Source organism: Alternaria dauci, chromosome 8, assembly GCF_042100115.1.
Source record: "Alternaria dauci strain A2016 chromosome 8, whole genome shotgun sequence".
In the NCBI taxonomy this organism is placed as follows: domain Eukaryota; kingdom Fungi; phylum Ascomycota; class Dothideomycetes; order Pleosporales; family Pleosporaceae; genus Alternaria; species Alternaria dauci.
The window spans coordinates 1,514,881-1,541,139 of NC_091279.1; the positions used below are offsets into that span (position 1 = coordinate 1,514,881).

General features: G+C 55.1%; 8 protein-coding genes across 8 annotated transcripts; 5 read left to right on the forward strand and 3 right to left on the reverse strand.

Moving 5' to 3' along the window:
- Window positions 1-275: 275 nt before the first annotated feature.
- On the reverse strand, window positions 276-1,999 carry ACET3X_008451 (uncharacterized protein; the record flags this gene model as incomplete). The annotated part of the gene is made up of 3 exons (XM_069454625.1): window positions 276-452; window positions 508-1,713; window positions 1,955-1,999. 3 exons carry the CDS (start codon window positions 1,997-1,999, stop codon window positions 276-278), a joined length of 1,428 nt encoding a protein of 475 aa, XP_069304053.1.
- Window positions 2,000-3,576: 1,577 nt separating this feature from the next.
- On the reverse strand, window positions 3,577-6,812 carry ACET3X_008452 (uncharacterized protein; the record flags this gene model as incomplete). Its single annotated transcript, XM_069454626.1, has 4 exons — window positions 3,577-5,777; window positions 5,823-6,259; window positions 6,307-6,436; window positions 6,488-6,812. 4 exons carry the CDS (start codon window positions 6,810-6,812, stop codon window positions 3,577-3,579), a joined length of 3,093 nt encoding a protein of 1,030 aa, XP_069304054.1.
- Window positions 6,813-8,762: 1,950 nt separating this feature from the next.
- On the reverse strand, window positions 8,763-10,301 carry ACET3X_008453 (uncharacterized protein; the record flags this gene model as incomplete). The annotated part of the gene is made up of 1 exon (XM_069454628.1): window positions 8,763-10,301. One exon carries the CDS (start codon window positions 10,299-10,301, stop codon window positions 8,763-8,765), a length of 1,539 nt encoding a protein of 512 aa, XP_069304055.1.
- A 737-nt stretch (window positions 10,302-11,038) lies between these two features.
- On the forward strand, window positions 11,039-12,687 carry ACET3X_008454 (uncharacterized protein; the record flags this gene model as incomplete). The annotated part of the gene is made up of 2 exons (XM_069454629.1): window positions 11,039-11,713; window positions 11,773-12,687. The coding sequence occupies 2 exons, from the start codon at window positions 11,039-11,041 to the stop codon at window positions 12,685-12,687; spliced, it is 1,590 nt and encodes a 529-aa protein (XP_069304056.1).
- Window positions 12,688-13,401: 714 nt separating this feature from the next.
- Window positions 13,402-15,351, forward strand: ACET3X_008455 (uncharacterized protein; the record flags this gene model as incomplete). Its single annotated transcript, XM_069454630.1, has 2 exons — window positions 13,402-13,738; window positions 13,826-15,351. 2 exons carry the CDS (start codon window positions 13,402-13,404, stop codon window positions 15,349-15,351), a joined length of 1,863 nt encoding a protein of 620 aa, XP_069304057.1.
- A 565-nt stretch (window positions 15,352-15,916) lies between these two features.
- On the forward strand, window positions 15,917-21,024 carry ACET3X_008456 (uncharacterized protein; the record flags this gene model as incomplete). Its single annotated transcript, XM_069454631.1, has 4 exons — window positions 15,917-20,560; window positions 20,612-20,748; window positions 20,806-20,818; window positions 20,881-21,024. 4 exons carry the CDS (start codon window positions 15,917-15,919, stop codon window positions 21,022-21,024), a joined length of 4,938 nt encoding a protein of 1,645 aa, XP_069304058.1.
- Window positions 21,025-21,478: 454 nt separating this feature from the next.
- On the forward strand, window positions 21,479-22,993 carry ACET3X_008457 (uncharacterized protein; the record flags this gene model as incomplete). The annotated part of the gene is made up of 1 exon (XM_069454632.1): window positions 21,479-22,993. The coding sequence occupies one exon, from the start codon at window positions 21,479-21,481 to the stop codon at window positions 22,991-22,993; it is 1,515 nt and encodes a 504-aa protein (XP_069304059.1).
- Window positions 22,994-24,145: 1,152 nt separating this feature from the next.
- On the forward strand, window positions 24,146-25,891 carry ACET3X_008458 (uncharacterized protein; the record flags this gene model as incomplete). Its single annotated transcript, XM_069454633.1, has 1 exon — window positions 24,146-25,891. One exon carries the CDS (start codon window positions 24,146-24,148, stop codon window positions 25,889-25,891), a length of 1,746 nt encoding a protein of 581 aa, XP_069304060.1.
- Window positions 25,892-26,259: the final 368 nt, after the last annotated feature.

Consider the following 26,259-nt stretch of genomic DNA (forward strand, 5'->3'; position numbering starts at 1 on the left):
ATCGATCGCGCAAAAACAAAGAGCGCGAGCCCAATAGGCGAGAAACGAAGAAAAGAAACATTATGACTTGTGTGTTGCGTCGCCGCAGATGTGTACTGTATGTCGTGACACGGGGAATACGGGAAAAGAAAAGAGAAGAATAAAAAACGGCCACCCCAGCAGACATGTGGCCAACAAACTCCTCAACGACCGGTGCTGATGCCGCTAAAACCGTGGAATCGTTCCTGAACTGTTATGCTTGTTTTCTGTCCTCATATGCTAAGTGTATATGTGTATTATGATTGCGCCTCTATGATGGGCGGTTGGGAATTAACCTGTAGGGTAGGTGTAATGGGGTATGGTAGGTATTGGTCGTGCTGCCGTGGCGCTTCGTTGGGGTGGTTTTCTTCTTGCGTATGCGGTCTTGTGCCAGTGTCGGGCCCGAGATGAGGGTCTGGTATTTGCACGTCGAGCTGGGGGAACAAGTTGGTTAGTGTGACTTTGCATCGGATGTGCGTATGTACATACTGTCAGGTATCCGGTCCGCCGCAACGGGATGATCTTGACGGCTTCCTTGGCACCGATGTCGCGATTCCAGTCTTCGATCCAGCGCTCCAGCTCTGCTAATTGCTTCTTCACACCGGTGAAGCCCGCATCTTCCCAGAGCCAGAAGGTAGCGATGCCCATGACGGTGTCGAGACAGGCGCGGAAGGTAAAGGGATCGAAGGCGTCGATTAGCGTGTCGTTGATCTTCTTGATGAGTATGCGGAAGTCGTCTTCGGTGACGAGGGGGTCGAGAATCTCAGGGTAGAGGTTGGCAAACGTCGGGGCCAGGTCGCCCTTGATCATCCAGTCGCGCTTGATGCGGATGATGCGCGTCGTGTGGTACAGCTCCGAGTCGAGTGGCACATGGGGGTTGGGATGGGGGAAGCAGGGATGCGAGGGACCCCAGGGAAACTCGGACGCGGCGTCGGCATCGTCGTCGGCGGCAGAGGCTGATCGGCGGGAGCCTAGGGAGGTGCGCCGGGAGCCGGGCAGGGAGACGCGCGAGAGCATGCCCGGCTGCTGGTTGCGGCCGGCCTCGATGTCTTTGTCGACATGGGGCGCGGGCGACACGCTGTCTCTGGGATTCGCAGGCGAGGCCATGGCGGGCCCTGGCGTGGGCGGCTGGCTTCTTCGATCGCGCGGGAGGGCGATGCTGGTGCGACCGCTGATGCTGTCCTCGCACGTGGGACGTTGGACAGCGAGCGAGCTCGGCACGGGGCTCTGCCGACTGAGGCGCTGCTCGGGGAGGGACAGCAGAGGGTACTCGTCGCGGCCGTCTTCTCTTGCGCCCACGTCGCGCTCAATGGGCAGGTTCGGGTAGTAGTCGTGCTCGCGCGGGGTAGTGCGCAGCGGGGGGTACAGTACACCGGTGGGCGGTGCTGCTGCTGCTGCTGCTACGGGGGGCGGATGCTCGACCTGGAGGGTGCGCGGCGACGAGTTGACGGGGTTCCAGAGACGCGAGGCGGGCAGGCGCGGCGGGCCCTGGTACAGCGCGCGCAGATTGAGGTTGAAGATGCGGTTCGTCAGCGACCAGCGGGCAGGCACTGGCGACGCAGCAGGCGGCGGGTAAGCAGCGGCGGGCGGGCGTGGAGTCGTCGTGGTGACGGTGAACGGGGTGAAGGCGAGCGTTGTGGTGGATTCCTTAGGGGTCCCAAGTGGTCCATGCTCACTGCATTCGGCCTGCAGCGACTGCCCGTCAACTCACGCGGGCGACGGCGGATGGGCGCTGCGTGATGACGGCGTATGTGTGTGCGTGTATGTGTAGATGTAAAGGTCGCAGACGTGTCCAAAAGGCGGCGTGTCGTGGGTGGTTGCTGCTCGTCACAGGCAGTAGTCGCAGTAGTCGCAGTAGTAGTAGTAGTAGTAGTAGTAGTAGTAGTCGTCGTCGTCGTCACGGGTGGGCTCGTCTCGTCTCGTATCAGTGTCTCACAATGTCGCAATGTCCACAGTAATAGCAGAGACAGAGACGGGCCATGGATATAAACTTTGGACATGCATCAGGAAGAAAAATCCCGCTACCAAGGGGGGGCAAGGCCGGGCGATTGCTTCTTCTTGTACAAAACACGCGCACGACACATGGACACGAGCAGGCCTGCCACTTCCCCCTCCGCCTTGTCCGGTCAAACTTGGGCACCACCTAGACAAGGCTCTCGCAAGAAAAAAAAAGGCGCCCGCCCCCCAGCCAGTGCAGTGCTGCTCCCATGCTTCCCCGGCGCGACACTGCTCGACCGTGGCGTGTGCTGCCCTGTCGAATAACGGTAACCCCTGCAGCTGAGGCCCTTCCGACAATGGGTGCCTGCATGAAGCCCTGCAGCGACCGAACCGAACAGCCAGCTGCCTACATACATAGTATACATACTTCACATCACACTGACGACGACAACCCATCCATGTTTTACATTTTGCCCACCGCTTACCTACCACAACGTTGGGCATCCACCCGCCCAGCCGTTGCCAGCCGTCCGCTGTCGCTCCATGCACACACAATGTCTAGAGCCAAAGCTATTCTCAGCCCAGCCCACGCACTCTACTACGGCGGTAGTATGGATTCCATCTTTCACTAGCCCACCGCGGCCCCAGCTTCTGCCGGCCTCGTCCATGGCCCCGGCGACCATCGTCATCGTCTTTCCCAGGCGTGACCATATCTCAAACTTTTATGCTCGTCACCCCCCCCCAAACCCCGGTCTATCCGATCAATGCCTCCCCTGTCCCCATCTCACTACATACACACACATGACCGCATCTCACCATCTCACGCCCATGAGTAGCGAATAAGCCCTCCTTCAATTACCCACCACACAAGCCACATCCCACCCCGGCGCCGTCAGCTCTTCCCAGATCCGTGTCGCTGGATCGCACACTTGCTTCCATCGAGACAGGTTCGTCCGTGTGCCCATGTTAGCTCCATTGCCCGTCCATCACACTTGGCCCCTTTTCAACCCTCTCTTCCGATACTAACCCACAAATGATGTCAGTACCTGTCAGTCTGTGCAGTGGCTGCTACAGAACCCCCAGCAGCCTGCTTGTTTGTCCTACCTCGAGACGTGTGCGTGTCGCAACGCATGTGGCTGCGGCACAGCTTGCATCTAATCAATCCTCCAGCCTCACTTTTGACAGACGCCAGGCATCGCCCCTAACGTGGACGCCGATTACCTCGTCATCCCACATATAGCTCGTCACTTTACTCTTCACGATCGACAAAGCACACGCCCATCATCATCACAAAGTTCTGCCGGTACTATGCTTGTTGATATGTTTATGTTTATGATTACGATATTGGTATAGCGCCGCAACTTTGTGCCGCTTCTTTGGATATAGGAACAATACCCTCTCTCTCTCATGCAAATGGTACATGACGGGTAATATGTACATCAAAAACCGCGTCCCTCATGTCCATCCCTATCCATCGTCATGTCATGACATGACCCAACCGCAATGCTCAAAGGCTCTGCATAAAAAAAAAGATCTACCACTTTTACCAAATAAAAATATTCGTACAGGCCTGCTGGCTCCAAAATTGTTGCATAATCAACTCCAAGGAAAAGTTCACAGTTAGGCGTGTCGGTTGGCATTGGCCTGCATCTTCCTCATCGCCTCTCGGTGTGCATCCATCATCTGGCCGCTGCGCATCATGCTGTCCATCTGGCTAGCACGCTGTTGCTGCACCAGCTCGCGCTGCTGCTTCTCCATCTCCTTCTGTCTCCGCTCCATGATCAATGCTGCGCGCTGTTGCTCAGCAATGTGCGCCGCCGTCTGTGGCGGTTGGATATCGCGCATGGTATCGCGCCAGCCTGCGTAGAGCTGTTCACGCTTCTGCTCTGATTGAGCGCTGCTGTTCGCCCGCTTCGGCTGGTGCGAGTCGAAACCTGCTGGAGCACCGTTGGTGGCCCAGGCCTTCTGCTGCCACTTTTGCGAGGCGGACGGTGGTGTTCTTCCTGGCGACCTCAGAGATGGCTGGTGCGAAAGAGTGGGCGACAACAGCTGCTGTTGCTGGAGCATTTGACGGCGTTGTGCCAGTGTCATCTCTTCTTCTTCATGCTGTGCCAGGAGGTTTGTAGACGAGCCTTGAGGGGATAGCGCTGATGCCCGGTTCTTGATTAGACTCTCACGCTTGCTCAGTAGTGTGTTGTTCGGCAGAGGCGAAAGAGTGTCTTGTCTATTACTGGAATTGGACCGGGACAGAATGCCGGGAGAGACGATAGAAGGCGAATGCGTCATGGAACGCTGGTTGGCGAGTGACTCCTGAGAAAAGGTCGAAGTGTTTCGTTGGAGTCCGCTGCTGCTGTTCCTTTGTGTCCTGCTTCCACTCGAAATCCTCCGCGACTCGCGCTTGTTTTCGTATAGATCCGCCGTGAGCTCGTCACTGACGGGCGCCGGCTTCTCCTCTTGTCCGTTCGCCAACATAACCCCTGGAGATGAGGGTCGGAACATGTCCTCGTAATCCGGTTTGTCCGCAGCCTCGAGATGCTTCGCCCATTCGTTCGTGCGGTACGACAGGGCTACCTTGGATAGCTTCTCTGGCAACACATTGTCCACAAGACTTCCAATCTGTGACCCGCCTTGTTCCAGCGATTCCGATTGGTTCGACTTGGAGTAGTGTTCACTGCTGGCTTTGGAGTTGAATATGCTCTTTTCAGCTCCAACCACAGAGTCTTGCTTGGTTGGGTGCTTCTTGTATGACTGTTCCGTCTTGTGATTGGTGTCGGTGGTGAAAGATGTTGGTGTGACGTTGTCGGCAGATGCGTTCTTCCTGGACGGTACTGTGTCGGAGTCTTGTCTTTTGAGTCCAGGCCTTTCTAGTGGGTTGTCGTGCTCGGTTCCTGTCGGTGATGGCAACGGAGAAAGATTACGAGAAGATAGCGCATCGAGATCATCGTCCAAGGTGGCGGCAAGAGACGAGGCGCGGTCATCTTCATCAGGCCGCATTCCCATCATAGCCTCTTGTGAAGCGACCATGTCCCTAGAAATGCGTTGTCTCATGGCAGAAACATCGGAAACGCGCTTCGACAGACGCCGGGACTCTTCGGCCTCGAGATCGGACTCAGGAATAGCAGATACGGAGGCATTGTCGCCCTCGCTTTGCGCATCCTCGTCGCTGGGAACTTTGAACGGGAGTGGAATCACGGATGGAGGAGGCGGTGGAGCTGAAGGGCGTAGGCTGTTGCTCCTGACCAGAGTAGGCCTCGAGCCATCCTCTGGAGCCGCAGGCAAAGCTTTCCCACTCTCAGCCATCTGGATTCCAAGTTGGTTGCCAGACATTGGTGTTTCCGGGCCAAGCTGTTCAATTGCGTCCTCATTCACAACACCGACAGTAACGCCAGCACCAGGGTTTGGGCTGTTGGTGACTGATCCTGTCACTCCGCTGTTCTGTACGTTGAGTTTTTCCATGCTGTCCTTTCCATAGACCTCCTTCTCTTCAATGTGGGGGGAGTCTTTTGGACTTGAGACGGAGGATCGGACGCTGGTCTCGGGTGCGCCCTTTCCACCATATGCAGCCTCCCATTGAGCACGCTCTTTCTGGAAATTGTCTTCTACCTTGCGTCCCTGTTCCTCCTCTTCACGATCCTGATCCTGCTGTCTCTCAAGCTGTTGAGCGGCGGTCTTTTCACGGTGCTGTTTTACCAGCTTCCAAACGCGCATCTGGGAGACAATGCCGAGTACCGCGATGATGACAACACCAGCCAGCTCGGCCTTGATGTTCTTGGTGACTGGATAGGTGTTAGTGTTCAGAGGAAAGATGTTGTCGTTCAAGTCTGTAAATGTCAGCAATAGCCTGCAAGGACCGTATGACTACTCACTCCAGAGGTAAAGCCAAAACTCCGTCCAGCCAGAGCCAGCCAGACAGTCGATACCAAGAATAGTAGCGGTGGCACCCGAGAAGGCGATCGATGCGATCAGGCCATAAGTACGCGTGTAGTGGCTGAAAGCCAGCGAATAGCCTCCAGCTGACATGCAACCCACAAAGATTGCCCGACCGGTTCCCGAAGCGATGAGACCACCCTCTTTGACGCTGAGTAACCACATGCTTAAGCAGAAGCCACCTAGCAAGCAGCCAAAGCCTTCGGTGATGTCTGAAAAGACCAGTGATAGTATACCGAATATCACTCCAGTAAAGAAGGCAGCCACGAAGAAAGCTCCTTGAATGGCATCGGAAACGGGTGGGTTCATGAGATACACGATTAACACAGTGACTGCGAGAGCGGTCAGGTAGGCAGCAGACCCGAACACGTACACCCTTGAACTGATTAGCGTACGTTAGAAGATCAGTGACAATATATATACCATTTATTCTTGATGCCGACAATGGCATACCCTAGCCCGGAGAGTAGCAAGAGCACTCCAGTGATACCCATGGCGGGGGTAAGCTTTGGGGAAATGGGCAGCGGGTCTTTCGGGTCCGCGGGGTCGTCTTCTGGAACTATGGTCAGTGAGCGTTTGTTATGACCGACCTGATTGAACTTACCCTGGGAGTTTGCTGACGAGGATTCATTAGGTGGAGTCGTGGTAGGAACATCGTTGGTGGTCCTTGGTGCTGGTGTCTCTGATGGCTTGACTGACGATACTGGTGTTGAGGAAAGACGGTCTGACTCAACGCGTGATGAGATTATTTCCAGTGGTGTGGGTGTGGCAGTGGGTCTTTGCGAAGCACTGTCCTGGCCCTGGGTTGTCGACTCCGAGGAAGGACTGTCGTCCTGTCTACGGACTGCAGCATGGGGGGCTGCTACTGCTAGTTGCAGACATAGAATAAAAGCCAGACAGAGAATAAGATAGTGACATGAGAAGCGCATGACGGCCGTGTAGAGTACGTGTGTCTAGCACAGCAGGTCCGATGCCATAGAGGTATTACGATCACAGATGGAGGTTGCGATGAACGGTCCCTGCGAAGATGCTCGAACAGGAAACCGCGGCTCCTGATATGGAGTGAAGTGGTGGGCGCAAAGATGACGCACCAACAGATATCGAAAAAGAGCAAGTTGACTCGTGGGAAGGACTGTTTCAAAGAGCGAGCGAGAACCGATTACTAGTGGTAAGAATGAGCGAATAGAAAGGAGTGTGGTAGGCACGAACGGCCAATACGCGATGGTGATAATGCAAAAGAATGCAGGAAACGGGTAATGGATGGTGCAGGCGCACCTGGGCATATATTGGACGACAGAAGCCGTAGGCCAGCGTCAGCACGCCAGGTTAGGAGATCTACGACTTCCCTTCCCCCCGCGGGTCGCAAAACGCGAGAGGCTTAGCGAGCAAGGGCCTGTTCCTGTAATGTGAAAAAAGCAGAGCCATAGAGCCTGGTAGTGTCAGAAACGGCAGGCTTTTTTTGGGATGACCCCTACTGCAACGGGTGTGGTGTGGTCCTTGGAGAGTTGAAATTAAGATTGCAATGCTAGCCACAGCCATTCTAACGTCTTCCGAGCAACGCCTTCCAGCCGTCTAGGGTAAAATCAGTCTAGTTTCCTAGCCAATTGCCCTGATCCAGTATTGACACCTGAGGGGTCTTCGGAGGCTACCCGATGCCACGCCGCCATGCAAAAGACAACGATGAGGCGTTCAACGTTGCCGAGTACCATCGATAATTCGATCGGGAGGCGTGCGCTGGAGGTTTCTGACAAGCGAATGCGTACGCATGCGAGATGAGCTGTGATTGCTTGAGCCACGCAGGCATTTGGCGCTGACATTCAGTGGGCGATTGATCAAGGAGAACGTATCATGAGCTGAGGTGCAGCCATTCGTAGGGCTGCCAACTCTGCAGACAGGGATCGCGCTACGCATCCATGCATAAGCTGCCGCAGCGTGCATAAAGCTCCTCCACAAAGGAGATCCTCACATAACCAACGTGGAGACTCAGCCGTAGTACGGCCGCAAGGTTCAAGCCTCAAAGTCTCGATAAATGTAAGATCTTTCATTTTTCTTCGGCTGAGGAGATATCGGGTCCAGATCGAATCAAAGATATAACATCGCGTTGTCCGAAGAGGGGCGATGACGACCCCAGGGATCAACTGGCACGGCAACTCTTGCAACCGACAATGCAGACTCCTGTAACCGAAGATGTCCGCGGCACCAGATCTGCAGGTAGCCGTGCGCAGTGTCGACGATCCAGTTCTGACGAACTTTCGCGTGGGAAATCGTCTCCGTGCTCCCTCTCTGACGTTAGCACTAGCGACTCGATCGACCTACCGACCTCCCTGTCACTAGCTTCACCAAGCCTACAGACAGTTTTCACGACTGTCATGTGAGCCCAACAGATCTGATATGTGCTCGCGTCTTGCACCCCAAAGTTTTCCGGAGCGTCGCACTGCCATGTCTGTTTCACATATGGCGTCGCACAGATTCAAGTTGAAGCTTCACATGGGAGGCTGGGCTCTGCACGTTCTTTCAAGATCATAGTGGGTCCGTTAAGATTGCCAATACAGGCAGAAAAGCTTCCAAGCACTTCCGCAAGTTACACGACTGAGGCTCGATTGCTGTCGTCGATTACTCTCAAGATTAATTGGCTGACAGAATGCAGTGATGGATGCAAGGGATATGCAGTTTGTGGCATAGTGGTGGTGGGTATGTGTTGATGTTGGCTGCGTTGCGTCGCGTCGCGAGAGCGCTAACACTGTATGTACAGCACATCGCGTCGCTTACCCTTGGTTTGAGCACGATCGAAGACGCGTGCGAACGACTTCAGAATACCGTTTTAACCGAAGGCTCCTACCAGCTTGCAGCGAGCTGCGCATACGTGCTCAATGACATGTTCATTCGTCCACCAGACATAAGCTGTCCACCGCACCGAACCCAGCGGCCACACCACCCTCCTCGCTCTGGTCACCCTTGGTGCGGAGAAGATATCCGGCTTCCCAGTTCTCCAGGATCTCGCCCTTTTGGTCGTCTCCATTCCCGTTTCTCCAGAGACACACACCGTATACCCCGAGCTCGCAGATGACGCCACCCCTCTGTAACTCACCGTTCCGAAGAATGGCGTTTGTCAGTGGAGGCGGCTCGATCATCTCCATGAGGATGTACGCCGGCCAATGGGTCTCGGGCAACTTCTGCAAAAATGGTGGAATGGCTTTCCGGTAGATATTGTTTCCGCCTCCCTCTCGCTGGGGTTTCAGCACATACTTTGTAGCCGACGAGGCGTCTGTCGCAAGTTTTTTTGCTTCCTCGCCAGCCTCGCTGTTATCTAGCGGATAGATGGGGGCGAAAGTCTCTAGCACGCGCGAAGCGACCCTGTCATCAGGGAGGAATCGCTGGAGATGCGGTGAATGTGGCGTAGCAAGCACTTGCTGCACCTTCTTGCAGCCTGCGAGCTGGGTCAAGACGCTCGGGCACTTGATGGCACAGCTTTTTTCAAGCTGAACACGGGCATCCCAGTCTTGTTCTTTCGTGTAATCATCTGGTGAGTATCCTGATCGGAAGTAGATTGTCGTTACTTCATAGGATCTGGAAGGCGAGTTTGGTGGCGTGTAGACCAAGGTACGGTCTGTATCGAGTTGTGTGTGGGACAGTGTCTCCCCGAAAGGTAATCGGAAGGCGTGGATGCCATTCTCTTCAAGCAAAGCGTATTCGAGATGTCTTTGATCGAACACGTTTCTTTCTGGGTCCTGTACAACGAATAGGACACATAAAGGACGTTTGGTGCGCGACCCTCCGTACGCCTTGTGTGCCGCAGCGAGTCCACTTGCCAAGGAAGAAGCAGATTGGCTCTGTCGCAAAGCCTCGTGCTTGATAATGGATGATGTTGAACTGGGGTAAGCGTCGATGGTAAGAAGGTGTTTGTGTAGCGCGGAAACTTGGGAGGATAGTCCACCAAATGAGGATGCAATAGTATTGAACTCGACCTGTTTCAGGCCTGGAGATGGATTGGACTGCGAAGGGTCTTGGTGCACCATGTAGTCTGAGCGAAAAAGACCCAGGGAGAGGTCTTGCACATAGCCTTCCTTCTTGACTTCAAGATGGGTCTGCCATAATCTTGCAACGAAGTCGTCAACATGTACCAGCTCCTCTACGATGCTCTGCAACCACGGCTCGTCTCTAGCAATAGCCGAGTACAACTCGTTGTAAGCGTTCTGTATGGAGAGTCCTTGCTCGAAACAGGAGCGGGGGAACAAGCTTGGGAACAAAGTGACTGGTGCTGTGCTTGCGAGTACTCCAGACGGATCCTGTGATGGCTGGACGAATGATGGAGCCGGGCGAACAGCCAAACCATGTGCTATGGACCAGTCTTTGAGATTGGACAGCAGGTACTCCTCCTCCTGTTTCGAAAGCTCCGGTGGGTAGTCGGTAGGCGACATGTTTCTTATGATTGCTGAACTGGCTCGATTGTTGTGGAGAGGGCAAACGGATCAGGTACGAAAGAAAGACTTACAAATGCTATCCGCGCTAGAGCGATTGCCTCATCTTGCCCCGCCAAAGCCCGAGACACACCGATTGGCTTTGGTCATCTCCTGTAATGAGTCTTCGGCGATTGTCTCATACGACAGTGCTCACTGCTCTCTGCCTTTACCCCAAACTTTGTGCTCTGGTGGGTGTTTGCCTGTTTGCCCCTCCTCGCGTGGTCAAGTGATAGCGCGCGCATGCCCTATTGGCTGCTCTGCCTCGCACGCGTTGTCCAGTCCGTCGCAGACCGCCACAGTTGCCTCGCGCACAACAAACATGGTCGCTTCCTTCACTACCATAGCCCTTTCCAATACATTGTTAGGTGTCGCGACACGTCGACGAGCCACAGCAGCCCTGCTCGAAAACTAACAAGATGCCCGCGAGCGATCCATGGTTGTGGACAGTGGATGACCTTGTCATAGAATTGTGCTACACGAACGCCCTGTACAGAGATGCAGGATACTCTGTTGCACACATTCCTAATGCTGCCACGCTTGAGAAACGCCTTCGCAAGCGAAAGTTGACAGGCAGAAGCTTCCTCGCGACTTTCTCACATTCCTCGCTTGTGGAGAGAAATGCACTTAGCATACCTCGTCGGAATGAACGAATAGCACTAATGTCTGTTATTGAGCTACTCCGGCAGCGTTCCTACATGTATAGGCAGCACGCATCCACCGCGGGTATTGGTTCGCTTAGCATTGATAATGCAGACAATTCGCTGTCTGTACAACCCACTGGAACCTCGGACAATGTTGTTACAGACGAAGCAGGTAACAAGCGGGCAAAGTTCACCATCCTCTCGACAGCACCACTGCACGGTGTGCCACTTATTTCCCAAGCGACTTCGAATGCGGCAGCCAACGGACCCTTGCAGCAAGGAGAACCAGACGCAGAAGATTACAGTCATCTGCTAGCGTGGCAGAATGTCGCTGGGGGCGACGAGATTGTAGATCTATCTGACGAGGACGGCCAAGAGGATGAGGACGAGGGTGGATTGCGGGATTCCGCTGAGGAAGACGGAGACGTACCCGAGGACCAGCACGGCGATGCAATCAAAGAGAAGAACAAGCAGTCGAAGCTGAGCCAGGGCGAAATCGTCCGGATCATCAACGAGCAGATCGAGCTTTATTCCAATGCCTGGGTACCTAATAAGGATATTCCCCTTGATGAGCAAATTGATTACAATCCGGAAACTATGTGGGTCGAGGCTGAAGCAAAAGGCGAGCGAGAAAAGCTTGCACAGAAATATGAGATACAGCATGAGTATTTCCGTGGAAGATTGGACACGTTGTGTAACCACATCACAGAGGATCCAGGAAGCAATGCGGTAAGCTATCATGCTTCCCAAATTACTTCAGTACCACGGACTAACGGCAATCTTTGCAGAAACAAGTACAGCAACAGTGTAAAAACCTCGAGGTCACTGTTGATTCTATGGAGCTTGCGGGTTGGTTGCGCGATATCTACAAATTGGAACCGGTCGAGGACGGCGAAGAAGAACACGTGCTGGATGATCAACCAAGACTGCAACAAGATACGTCAACTCATCGAGTCGAGCCAATAAGTGAGATTATTGACCTAGGCTCACCCTCATGCCCATCTGATATCGAAGGCGGGAACGCACCGCTTTTTGACAACGATCTTGGACCTGCAGCCAACTCAGCCAGAACCCAGTATAACGGCCGGACACGATCACCAACGGCAGACTCAGTCATTGCTGACAGCGTGGAGCCAGTCGTCTATGCACACGCAGGGTATCTTGAATCAGAGAGCGCCTTGCCTATACGCACACCCATCAATCACGGCGATGAACCTGAGAACGCCTCCATTGCTACGATTCGCCGCTGGAGATGGGAAGATCTATCCGAGCATCTTGACCGGAAGCGCGTCGTATCAAAAGTCATCCAAGAACTGGAGTCAAACGACCGCGAAACGATCCGTAGTCGGATTCAGAGCATTGGAAAGACCAGTCTTGTCAAAGAGATCAGAGCATGCGTTGATATGTTGTGCAAAAGAGAGACAAAACTGCAGGGCGTCCTGCAACGGGATATGCACAAGATTCTCACGTTTACCGCCCTATTTCTTTCATGGTGGTTTTGCAGCAACTACTCAAGAGGACCCAAAGCATCTAGGAGAGACCTTGAAGAGCTAAGGGCATGCATGGACGACGGGGTCGCTGAAACAAGCACCTTTTACGACTATGTGTACACAATCATGGGGACGACTTTCAGCGAACAAGCCTTGCAACATCCTGATCAACCATCTCAGGCCGAGATTATTGAAATCTCGGACGATGACTGAGTCGGCGACTCGAACATGCGGCATGTTTTTGTTCAGCGACGTGTTCTCTGGGGATGACAGATTAGCTGCAAAGTCTAGGCCTCTGGGCAGACGATCTGCTTATGGCATACTCAAAGATGCCGACGTGTGAAAATATCGAACCACATGCGGCGTGTTTCGGCAGCACTGTACGCTAGCGAGGAAGCGCGATTGGGGGTAAGCCGAGGTATCCAGACCAAGGTTTTGGAGAGATGTGTGTAAAGGTGACGGACTGCAGATGCTCACGGGCTTGTCGAGATGAACCTCACGAACGGGAACGGTGGCGGCTCCGAAACAGAGGGTTGAGATCAGGTCGCCGGGCAAAAGGCGGGGTGCGCAGAGAGTACTGTACAGAGAATATAGCGTGGGGCTGTGTCGGATTGATTATGAAGGGTCTCCGAACGTTTACTCTCCGGAGTACCGTACCGTGGACTGCAAGGGCACAAGGGCACAAGCAGGCCGGAGCCAATATAGATGAACCAATCATGACGAGTGCATTTGATGCCGAAGCCGGGCATACTAGATTCCGTGCTATTACCGCATGTAAATCATGTAGTACATGTTTGACACATTTTCAAACTGACTCTCTCTCTCTCCCTCTGTCACACTCCCGTCTTCACCCCTCCACCACACTCGATTTGCTTGCATCCCTCCCACGCACACTGAAACCCGCAGACGCCGCGCATTTTGACCAACATGGAGGCTCTTTTGCGCCAGTCCAAGTCCATGTGCCCGTTCCTCCACAAGACGTCACCCGCCACTCTGCGCTCCCTCTCCACGACGACGGCGGCTGCCCGCCAGGAAGTCTCGCCCGGCGCGGGAAGCATGTCGAACCTGCAGGTACTCGCTCGTCGCTGCCCGATCATGGGCAAGGCGCTTGCTGTCCAGAACTCGCGCAATGGCAACAACGCTCTGGCTAGCGCTTTTGGCGGTGTGCGTGCTTACCACACCCGCGTGAACCGGGCCAGGCTGCACACGACGGCGTCCAAGGAAGCCCAGGCCGTCGACATTGAGAGCCTGAGGGGCAAGCAGGGTACGCCAATTACCCGTGAAGCCGAGATGGCCGCACCGCTGGCATGGAATGGACCAAGCAGAGTACAGGCTGACATGACACACACAGGCCCGCCATTTCCGCACGCTGCTTTGAAGCCCGCCAATGTCAAGCCCGCCAACGTCGCATCTCCGGCCGCCCCGCGAGCTGCCACGTTCGATTACGAAGGCTTCTACCACAATGAGTTGGACAAGAAGCACAAGGACAAGTCGTATCGCTACTTCAACAACATCAACCGACTGGCCAAGGAATTTCCGCGTGCCCACAAGGAATCTCCAGAGGACAAGGTGACTGTCTGGTGCTCCAACGACTACCTGGGCATGGGACGCAACCCACACGTGCTCAAGTCGATGCACGAGACGCTGGACAACTACGGAGCTGGCGCCGGAGGCACCAGGAACATCTCCGGACACAACCAACACGCTGTAGCATTGGAGGACACGGTTGCAAAGCTCCACTCCAAGGAGGCCGCGCTCGTCTTCTCGTCGTGCTACGTAGCAAACGATGCGACGCTTGCGACTCTCGGCAGCAAACTGCCCAACTGCGTCATTCTTTCGGACAGCTTGAACCATGCCTCTATGATTCAGGGCATTCGTCACTCAGGCGCAAAGAAGATGGTATTCAAGCACAACGATGTGGCCGACCTTGAGGCGAAGCTGCAGTCGATTCCTGCCGAATACCCCAAGATCATCGCCTTTGAGAGTGTGTACAGCATGTGCGGTTCCATTGGACCGATTGAGGAAATCTGCGACCTTGCTGAGAAGTACGGTGCCATTACCTTTTTGGACGAAGTCCATGCTGTAGGCATGTACGGACCACACGGCGCTGGTGTCGCGGAGCATCTCGACTACGAAGCACACAAGGCAGGCCGGCCCCAGGGCACGATCCAGGACCGCGTAGACATCATTACTGGTACACTTGGAAAAGCTTACGGCTGCGTGGGCGGCTACATTGCCGGTTCTGCCAAGCTTGTCGACACGATCCGCTCGCTCGCTCCTGGCTTCATCTTCACTACCTCGCTTCCACCGGCGACCATGGCAGGTGCCAGGACAGCCATTGAGTACCAGGCCAACTACCAGGGTGACCGACGCCTGCAGCAACTCCACACGCGCGCTGTGAAGGATGCTTTGAGCGAGAAGAACATACCCGTGATCCCGAACCCTAGCCACATTATTCCCGTGCTCGTCGGAAACGCAGAGGTGGCCAGGAAGGCGTCTGACCTTCTCCTCGAGGACTGGGGCATCTACGTCCAGGCCATCAACTACCCGACGGTTCCTGTAGGCCAAGAACGGCTACGCATCACGCCGACGCCAGGTCACGTCCGGGAGTACCGCGACCACCTGGTCGAGGCGGTTGATGCTGTGTGGACGCAGTTGGGAATCAAGCGCACAAGCGAGTGGGCTGCTGAGGGCGGCTTCATCGGCGTGGGCGAGCCTGGCAAGGAGGAGGTGGCTCCCCTCTGGACCGACGAGCAACTTGGCCTGACTGATGTGATTAACGAGCTAAAGGCAGGCCAGGGTGCGACCGGCGTGCTCGAGGCTGTGCTTGAAAACGAGCGCAAGGCGACAGCACAGGCTGTTGCTGCCGCTGCTTAGACAAGGGACTTGGTTGGTTGGTTAGTTGGTTAGTGAGGATGAGGTCTGGTCGCTCGTTGTCTCATTTGAGGCCTATGTAGCTGGATGAAGCGTTGGTAGCGCGGTGGAATTTAGTCATGATTCGCCCGTGCAGATACATGTTGATCGTATTGCGAGGCTGTTTTGAAGCAGTCATAGCACTGTGAGGCTCGAGTGAAAGTAACAAAGGTGCCTTTTGGTTGACGCGTATTGCTGGATGAACAGGTGCACGGGCGCAGTGTGAGGTTCACGTCAGCCAGCCAGCCATTGCGCTAGCGGACAGCTAGCTCCCAGGGTGTGAGGCTCATGAAATCGAGACACGCTCCATCACCAACCGCGCCCGCCGCAACGCGACTCTACCATCCGGCGCTGCCCACGCTCATCACATCGCCGCCCAACCCCGTGCCCATAGTAATTGCTGGCTGCCGGGCGCACACATCCACCGACACCCATAGCCAGCGCCGTCACGAGCAACCACCGCATGCTCCCCACACATTTGCTCAACTCTTTGTTCGCGCCGGTCTCTCGATCGTAGGAGGGTGCCATCATGCCTCCCCCACCCAAGCGAAAACGACCCGAGCGCACCTACTCACAGGACGACGACCGCAGTGGACGCCCGTCGCCGCACCGCCCCCAGCACCTCGGGCTCGCGCATAACCAGCAGCAGCAGGCCAACAGCCCGCGCGGAGGCGGCAACAGCGGCGGTGGAGGCGGCAGGCGGCACAGCAGAAACAATGGACGCGGGGGCTCCAGCGTGCCCCAGAGCCCCAACAATGTCTCGTCACACGCATCGCCGACCGCCATGTCTCCGCCTGCAAACACCTTCCCGTTGACTCGCCCGTCTCAAGCCACACCCTCCACCCCGGCCCCAGCGCCCGCGCCCGTCCCCTCACAGCCTTCGACGCCTTCTGCGCCGCGCGAGGTCCCCGAGAGCAACGAGTATCTGACGCCAGACCGCGTCACTCACTGGAATGGCCAAGCACGCGACGCCGTGGTCAAGGCCGCTGTGGCTGCTCAAGGCGCAGGCGACGCCCTCACCCTCTCGGTCATATTCCACGAAATCATCGAGGCGTCCATGGACCAGCTGCTAGACGCCGGCGAGCTGGGGTCAATGGTGCGCGACATCACATCTGCCCCGGCCGACGACCAGGTCGACCCAGTATCAACGTTCCTCGACACGCTGAGTTCGCTCACGCAAGATGAGGGCAAACAGGCGCTGGTACGGCAGATGCTCGTCGCGACTGACATCGACGTGTCGCGCATGCGAGCCGAACTAGAAAACGACCTCTTGAAGTCCTTGGGCCTCGTCCGCGACAGCTTTTCCAAAATGGCCGTTCGCAAAGCCACGCACGCCCTGTACCGCCAGTCCAACTACAACCTGCTGCGCGAAGAGACCGAGGGCTACTCCAAGCTCATGACCGAGTACTTCACCACCGTCAACAGCGAACCGCCCTCGCAGGAAGTCGTCGGCGAGACCTGGCAGCGAGTAAACGCTCTCATTGGCGCATTCGATCTGGACATTGGCAGAGTTCTCGACGTGACGCTGGACGTGTTTGCTAACCTCCTCGTCAAGCACGGAAGGTTCTTTGTCAAGATGCTCCGGTCAAGCGCATGGTGGCCCGAGCTACGCGGCTTTGATAACATCAAATGGGAGGAACCCGAAGTACCGACACTGCCCTTGTGGGCACGACCCGATGCGAAGCAGTGGTATTACACCGACGAAGAGAAGGACGAACAGCTGCGGCTGCGAGAGTCGCGCGATTGCAAATTCTGGCAGCGAGTCGGTGAGTTGGGCGACCGGGCAGGCATCCAGGCCTTCTTTGAACTTGGAGGCCGTCGTATCACTGCGAACAACCGGCAACCAGACCAGACCTTACCCGCCGAAGGCGCGCCGCTATCGAAGCAACAGGCAGCTCGGAAATGGGCCGACGAGTGGATGGAGCAGACCAAGACACTCCCTCCGTCAGGAAACGACATCGCCGCCCAACTGCTTGGCTTCAAGCTCCAGTTCTACGCGTCAGATGTCCGCGACGCCACCGACGAACTTCCCGACAATCTCATGTACCTGATTGCGCTGTTGATCAAGATTGGCTTCATCTCTATCCTAGATCTCTATCCTCATCTATACCCACTAGAGCCAGACATGGACGCACACAAAGAAAAACTCCTCAAGGCCAAGAAGGAGAAGGAGGAAAGCGAACGAGGCGCAGTTGTCAACGCACTGACCATGGCTGGCGCACTACCCGACGAGACTCCTGGTCCGCCAGCTGTTTCTCGTCTGCGGGACGCCGACTCCAGATCCAAGTCCGACACTGGACGGACCACGCCTGTCAAGTCTGATGAGCCCGTGGACAAGAAGAAAGCGTTACCCGAGCCCAAGGACCAGAAGTTCACGCTGCTGAAGAGTCTGCTGTGCATCGGCGCGCTTCCAGAAGCTCTATTCATCCTTGGGCGACATCCCTGGTTTCTGGACGTGTATCCCGAGCTGCTGGACCTCATCTTCCGCCTGGCACATCACTCTCTGAGCAAGGTTTACCAGGAAACCAAACCGCCCTCGGTTGAAAAGCCCATCATTTCCACCAAGGGCGGTAACAATCGGGGTCTTATGAGGCCTAGTGATTACGTCCCTCGACGAACCCTCCGATGGGCCAAGCCGGACCGGAAAGATCAAGACGGAGGAACCGACTACAAGTTTTATTGGGAAGACTGGGTCGACAACGTCCCCGTATGTCAAGAGGTGGACGATGTCATTAAGCTTTGCACCAGCCTCCTAGGCTTGGTAGGACCAGAGTGTGGCAGGGATAGTGTTCTCCTAACCAAGATCATACGTATTGGCAAGAAGAACCTGGTGGACGATCCTTCCGAGTCGAACCGAAAGCGATGGGTCAACTTCTCAGCAACTTTTATTGCACCTGCGATTACTTTCACGGGCAGAAATCCAGGAGTCATCAACGAGGCATGGGATCTGTTCAAACATTTCGACACAGCCACGCGATACACCATCTATCAGCAGTGGTTCAACGGAATGCTCAAGCCGGCGATCAAGACGGCTTTCAATCAGGTCGAGATTGAAACCAGGAAGACTCTGAGTCGCATCTCCGCTACCAACACTAAAGAATATGGCCGCAAAATCGCCAAGATCTCGTATGCTAGCCCAGGAATCGTCTTCCGAACAACAGTCAAGCAGTTGGTGAACTACCCCAACATGATCACTGCCTTGGTCGAGTGTAGTCGATATCTTACCTTACTTGGGTATGACGTCCTGACCTGGACCCTGGTTACATACCTTCTCAACCCCGACAAAGGATCACAGCAGGACGACGGTATGCTGTCTGCGCCGTGGCTCAAGAATATTGCAACCTTTGTCGGCAAAGCTTACGCAAGATATCACTTGATGGATCCTGTTCCCGTTTTACAGCTCACCACACACCAACTCTTGACTGCTGAAGGCGAGTTGTACATGTTGGACGTTCTTGAGCAAATGGTCAAGTCTATGGGTGGCATCAGCGTCAGTGGATCTGTGTCAGAGTCGGTGACTCTGGCGCTTTGTGCAGGACCTGCGCTTCGTACGTTCACTCTGCAATATCGTCTAGCGGACAACCGTGCACACGCCACTTCTTCAGCAAGACGTCTAGTCAGGTGTCTAAAGGAAACGGGACTGGGTCCACAAATCCTCATCGCACTGGCGCAGCACGTGGAAGCCTATGTTCACCGCGACGACCAGCTGGAAGTACCTGATAAGCCTGTACTTTTCAACGTCGATAAGCTGCGCTCCGTCATGCTTCAATACCTGGAGCTCCTTCGCACATTTCTCTCCGTGGATGACTTTGACGCTCTGTTCCCTTCACTGGTAGAGATGATCGCGGATTACCACGTTGAGCCGGATGTTGCTTTTACCATTGCTCGTGCAAGCACAACAGCCAAGGCCAATGCTTTCCGAGCTGGGCAACGCTCAAAGTTGCTCTCCGATACGCAGACAAATGACGACATTGCCATGGGTGGCGTGGAAGAGTCGCCAGCTGTGGATGGGGCTCAAGCTGATGCCACATCCGCTGAAGCCTCGAAAGCGAAGGAAGATGTGGAAATGAAAGACTCGGCATCCGCGACTGCAGCTCCTTCGGACAAGCCTTCCTTGCCTGATGTGCCAAATTCAGAGGTGGAAATCCTCGCGAACCAACTGAAGCAGCAGCTACCCGAGACCTTTGGCAATCATCCTTGTGTGTCCTATTATGTTGCATTCTGGCAGTTGTCCCTGATAGACGTTGTCGTCGACGTCGATGGCATCAATCAACAATACAAGGATTCCATAGAAACCCTGGAGCGACAACTGCCCGCTCCTGTGCCCGAACGCCGTGGTTATCGACCCAACGTACCCAAAGCTGATTCAGAATCGGTCAAGAATCTCAAGGAGAACATAGCCAGGATCAAGGAAGAACAACAGGTCGTTGTGGAGAACCATACTGTGACGCAGCAGAGTCTGAAGGTCGAATTGCGTCGATGGTTCGAAGGCGTTCCGATGATGGGGCCACAGTGCGACGTCTTGCACAACGCTTTGCTCCAAGACTGCTTCATTCCTCGCAGTCGCATATCTCAAGAAGACGCCCAATATGCGTTCTCCATGCTCATATTCATGCACAGCTCAGGCGTGCCAGGGTTCCGCATGAGCAGACTATTGGACATGCTCTTTAATGCGAACAGGCTTACATCAATCATCAGCATGTATACTGAAGCAGAATCCTCGTCTTTCGGCAGGTTCCTCGGTGGCATCTTGCGTGAGCTGCAAGTCTGGCAGGAGAACAAGGATGATGCCTTTGTCAAGAATGCCCATGGTTTGGAGAAGAATCTTCCTGGCTTTGGCAGGAGCTACGACGGGGATCGGAATGCGACCAGCTTCTTCACTTACGACCAGTTTTGCATGGTCTTGTTTAAGTGGCACAAGGCACTTGCAGCTGCACTCAAGACATGCCTGGAGAGCGGCAACTACATGCAAATGCGTAACTCGATCAACGTCCTCCACGCGCTGGGCACCAACTTCCCTAAAGTGGCGAGTATGGGCACAGAGCTGAAGGAGATGGTGATGCGTCTGAAGGAAGGAGAGAAGAGACAAGATCTTATGAGATCGCTGGAATCTGTTCTTGGACCCATTCTCAAAGGAGAGAAGTTCTGGCAGGAGGACCATGTTTTCCGCAACGTGAGTCCATCTGCATCGCCTTGCACACGACAGCGAACTAATGCGCTGCAGGTACCGGCACCTACTCCTGTGCCAGGGAGCACGACAAACGGAAGCGACAAAGCTGCTACGGAGAATGGTAAGACTCCACAGCCACAAGATACGAAGCTCGACGCGGCTGCACCTGCTTTCAAACCGAAGTCCGAAACGTAAGTGCACGGATTGTTCCGAGATTATCAACAGTGAGACTGATCGGCATTTTTCAGAAACGGTACACCAGTACGAGAATCGAACGAAAATCGGTCAAAGCACAATAGCGCAACTCCCGCGCCTTCCTCCAGGGACAAGGAACCGTTCAAGCCAACGCCAAAAACATCCGACAGCAGGCCTTCTACCCCATCGCAACAAGAGACTGGCTCTGGCAGACCTACACCGAAGCCAGGTCCTCCGATGCATCATTCATCTGTGCCACTGCGACCGGATAACAGAAATACACCAGGGCAGAATACCCCTGTTGGCAGACCATCGCACGCATTACCATCGCGACCAGATTCACAACCGAGGAATCGGCAATCGGAACGTCCTATCATTGATCGCACGCCCGAAAGTGCGCATGGTAGATACGACAGTCGAGGTCCTCCTGGCGACTACGGCCGACTAGATCGCTCGGTAGATGCTGGACGTCTGCGTGAGGCTTCACCTGGTCGGCGCCCACGGCCTCTACCTGGCGGCAGAACTCCAGAAAGAGTGCCTTCAGCCCCCGAGCATCGCGAATGGTCGGGCAGAGAACGTGACTACGATGAACGGGCTATGCGAGGACCCCCACGAGATTCGCGAGCGCCAGCGGTACGGCCACCCACTTGGGATCCACGCGACCCTAGGGATATGAGAGATCAACGTGAGCGTTCTGATCCTCGGGGTCATCCTACGCCCGCAGCGATGGAGTCTCGCCGGATGCCCTCCACTTCTTCGCTAGCCAACGAATACCGGCGAGATGGTCCACCTGTCAACGCCCCGTATGCTGCAGAACAAAATGATAGGCCATCACGACTACCAACAGTACCGATTCCAGCCAAGGAAGAACCTACAGTCAACCCAGCGCGTGCTGCCTTGATCAACCAAGCAGAGCATGCAGGTGGCAGACACATGCCACCGAGGTCTGATCGTGACAATCGTAGCGAGCGAGACTCGCGTATGAACTCTCCGCGTCATGGCGATGATAGACGTGGTGACGATCGTCGGGTGGAAGAGCGCCCGCCTGCTGGGTATCATGGCAGAAACGATCTGCCACGAGACATTCGAGATGAGCGTCCTCAGATGCCACCCTCTGGTGGCCGAGATCGTCGGGACGACTCAGGAGCCAGTGCCCCAACTGGTCCCCGTGGTGGGCGCAATGAAGCCGCTGCAGCGTCTCGTGCATCACGGGAGATGTTCCAGCCTACACCTGGACCACGCGCGCAAGATCCCAACTATGGAAGACTGAACCAGCCTTCAGAGTCGGCACCGCCATCAGGCCCACGTAGCGATAGGCCACATGTGCCGTCGCAGCCTTCCACGCCGAATGCACCCACTGGTCCCGCAGCGTCACTACCAGCAGGTATTCATCCCAGTAGGCTCGTTAACATCGAGGGTAGAGCACCAAGCGGGCCCCCACTTCAGACCAATGTACCGAACGCTCCAAGCGGCCCGCGCGGCAGCAACCGCGGTCCCCAAGGACCCGTCCCATCATCCCCAGTTGGCCCGCGACCTCCAACCGGACCCGGAGGACCTAGGAATGCTGGCAACCCTCTCCGTGCCATCAACAACGTATTGACTGGAAATGCGCCTGGCGACCGGTCGAGTGAACGCGGCGCACCCCCTTCTAATCCTCCTGTACGAGGCCGTGGCGCTACCCGCGCCAATGGACCAATAGAAGGCCCGGGTGGCATGACAAGCCCGATGCCACCGCCGTCGCTTGACTCTACAACCAACCGCATGGAGAATCAGCATCCAAGAAGCAGCAGGAACGATGATGTGCCAAGCAGAATAGAGGGTGCTCTACCAGAAGAAGGCCGCTCAGAGTCCCGCAGCCATCGACACCGATCAGGACGCGAGCGTTCAGCTGATCGATCCGACCGACCTCGCGGAGAAAGGAGCAGTCGCAACCCTCCTTCCGACCGTCCAGAGGGTGAGCGTGGCTCTGACCGCGACCGCGGTGGCCGTGAAAAGCGAGGCGGGGACGGAGGAAGCAGCCACCGAGAGCGCGAACGAGACGGCGAATCGAGATCAGGACGGGAGCCTCGTGAAAGCAGCAGACGCGAGCGTGGCTCTCGTGATGACGGACGAGCTTCAGGAAGGGACGAACGCGATAGGAGGAGCCGCGGTGGCGGAGGCAGTGGAGGAACAGACGATGGCCGCAAGAGAGGTCGCGATCCCCAGGATCAAGGCCATGGAGAAACGAAGAGGAGGCGTTAGGGGCGCCCAGAGCGCTGCCAGTGTCCTGCGATTTGACATGAAAGAGGGAAGCAAACCGGCACTTCATCAACAACATCAACTCCAACAACCACCACAACAACAATATCTCAACTTCTTTTCTCTTCTACTATAATTCGACCTTGGGAACTGGAGATTGCATTGCGCGGCGTTTGTCGCTTTTATCATACCTATGGTTGTTTGAGGCATTTTACGATACCCCGAGGACGAACAACCTTTCCTGACTCAGTTGGTGTGCTCGAGCGATAAGAAAAATGGCAGCGAAAGACGCATGCATCGTTAAGGAGTTTTGTTTGGCTTTTCTGGATAGCCGGATGGAAGGTCCGATTATCATCTGTTTATTATTTAGCTTTATTTGTACTATCATCACTCGGGATAGGAGACGAGACGAAGAGATGCGACTGCTACTATAGACTCGCGCGATTAAACGGAATGGAGGATTACAGTTCTCAACATGTGCGAAGTAAAGTGCTCACTAACAAGTTCCATCTTATACACATCCTGTTCCATAGCCATGGCAACATACGATAGTCCCTTACCTGATCCTCCACTTAAATTGGAAATCGCGTCCGCGATCCCTGTCAATCCCATGCAGCTGCCGAGTCGAGTATTTCATCCGAACCGCCCAGCAATGTAAATTAATTCAGACCCTGCAGACCTGCAAATGCGGCGGAGAACTCGCGGCTCTGGACCAGACGGCGGGTCTTTTGTGACTGCCGTGCCTTGCGGATAACCCGTTGGCGGTGGGGCTTCGCATGGGGGTGGATCCAAGGAGAGTGTTAGATCGTCCTTGGGGCAACAGGCCGTGTACTGCGCATGCGGTACGTAAGGAGGTGCATTCAGCCCTGGTCAAAAGTTGCATACGAAGGATTGGACCGTGTATGGATAATTCGGCCGGTTTGTGAGAGGCAATAGGTATTTGAAGGAATCATGCCCGAGGAGAAAGAGAGGAGCTGGCTGGGCTTCAGGTTGTGTTCAAGATGGTATCGTCGTTTGTTCAATTGCTGGCTGGCGCTCTTGCAGCTACCAGTGTTTCTGCTGTGCACCTCAAAGCACCGCTCAATCAGACCTATGACTACATCATTGTTGGAGGAGGCACATCAGGCCTTACTGTAGCGAATAGACTGACGGAGAATGGAAAACGCAAGTCATGTCCTCTTCGCTGACCACTGCAAACTAACACATCATGCAGACACCGTCCTCGTTGTCGAATACGGTCCGCTAAATAACGACCCACGTATCCTCCTCCCGGCCGACACGCTCAACTTCGACCCATCGCGCTTCTACAACTTCACTCCCGTCCCCAATGCCGGACTCAACAACGTCTCCCGTAACGTTCTAGTTGGCGCCCTAGTCGGTGGTGGAAGTGCTGTGAACGGCATGTTTTTCGACCGCGGCAGTGCAGCTGACTACGATGCATGGGAGACGCTCGGAAACAAAGGCTGGGGCTTCAAAGACCTGCTGCCTTATTTCAAGAAATCCGTTAGCTTCACGCCCCCAACCAAGGAAGTAGCGGAAAAGTACAATTACACGTGGGACGAAGAAGCAGCGTACGGTGGGAATGGCGAGATCCAAGTCTCTTTCCCGCCGTACCGGTTTCCCGGCCAAGATCCAGTGTGGAATGCGTGGAAGGAGATTGGTGTTGAGAAGCCCAAGGAAGCTGCTGCAGGGAATGCGCTTGGAGCGATTATGGCACCTAGTGCGCTGGATCCCGTGACAAGGACGAGGAGCTATGCTAGGACTGCGCATTATGATCAGTACGCCCAGAGGCCGAACTATCACCTTCTGACTGGATACCAAGCTACAGAGGTCTTGTTCAAGGAGGGTAGTGAGCTGGAGGCTGAGGGCTTGAACATTGTCAAAGTGGGAAGCACTGAGAAGACGGTGGTGAAAGCAAGGAAGGAAGTTATCGTTGCAGCAGGCGCGATCTGGACGCCATGGTTACTCCAGCGCAGTGGCATAGGCCCCAAAGCCATTCTCGAAAAGGCAGGCATCGAAGTCAAGAATCATCTGCCCGGCGTAGGCGCAAACTTCCAAGACCATCCCCTTGGAGGCAGTGTCTGGAACTGGACGAACAACCCTTACAAACCCGCCTTCTCAGATCTGATAACCAACCAAACACTGTACGCTGAAGCTGAGAAAGAGTACATCCAGACGCGCGGAGGCCCTCTCACAGTCTCGCGAGGCAATCAAGCTGGCTTCCTTTCCCTCAAAACCCTCGACCCAGAAGGCTGGCAAACGCTCGTTGATGCCGTCGCAGCCCAAGATCCGACTCCCTATCTCCCAGCCGAATATGACGAAACGCTCATTGCCGGTGCCAAAGCAGCACAAAAGCTCACTGCTGACCTGCTTGAACGCGAAGACGCTGCAGCCTATGAAGTCCTTTTCGCCGAAGGGCCCGTAGGCAATGCCGTATTGATGCGTCCCTTGAGCCGTGGCACTGTAAACATCAATCCGGCGGATCTCTCATCAGGTCCGGTGCTTGACTGGCGAACGTTCTCCAATCCCCTGGATATCAAAGCCCTAGCTCGCATGGTGCCCTTTTCGCGCCGCTTCAACACCCTATCTTCGTTCTCTGGCCTTGACCCTGTCGAACTCACACCTGGGTTGAATGTTACGAGTGATGCCGCGATTGAGCAGCACTTGCGCGCTACAACGGCGCCGACTTTTGCTCATCCGGCGGGTACTGCGTCGATGCTTCCAAAGGAATATGGTGGTGTAGTGGACACGGATCTGAAGGTATATGGCGTTGGGAGATTGAGTGTGGTCGATGCGAGTGTGATGCCTTATCTGCCGGCGACGCATCTTTGTACGACCGTTTATGCTGTTGCGGAGAAGGCGGCCGACGCTATCAAGGCGAGGACGGGGTGGGATGAGTAGAAGTTGGTGCAGCGTATGAGGTGGCTACTGATATGCTGGCGAACATATCTCCGAGCATTTCGGTAATGCCTTCAAGTTCCGGCTGCGGAACTAAGACATAGTCACGTATCTTGGTCCCTCTCCTGACGTGAAATCCTTGATCACACTACGTGGGTTATTTCGAAATGTTGGTGTAGATGTCCATCAACAACGAAGGAATTATAGGATTTGTCTTCCGGGAAGAAAACCTGAGCTTGTTTGTCCAGTATCACTGCCACACTGTGATACGAACCTGAGCTTGAAAGCCTGTATAATTATGCATTTTGTTTGCATTCCTAGGCCGTGAATTCTATGGGGTATCATGTTCGTCAACCATTGACCTGGCCATG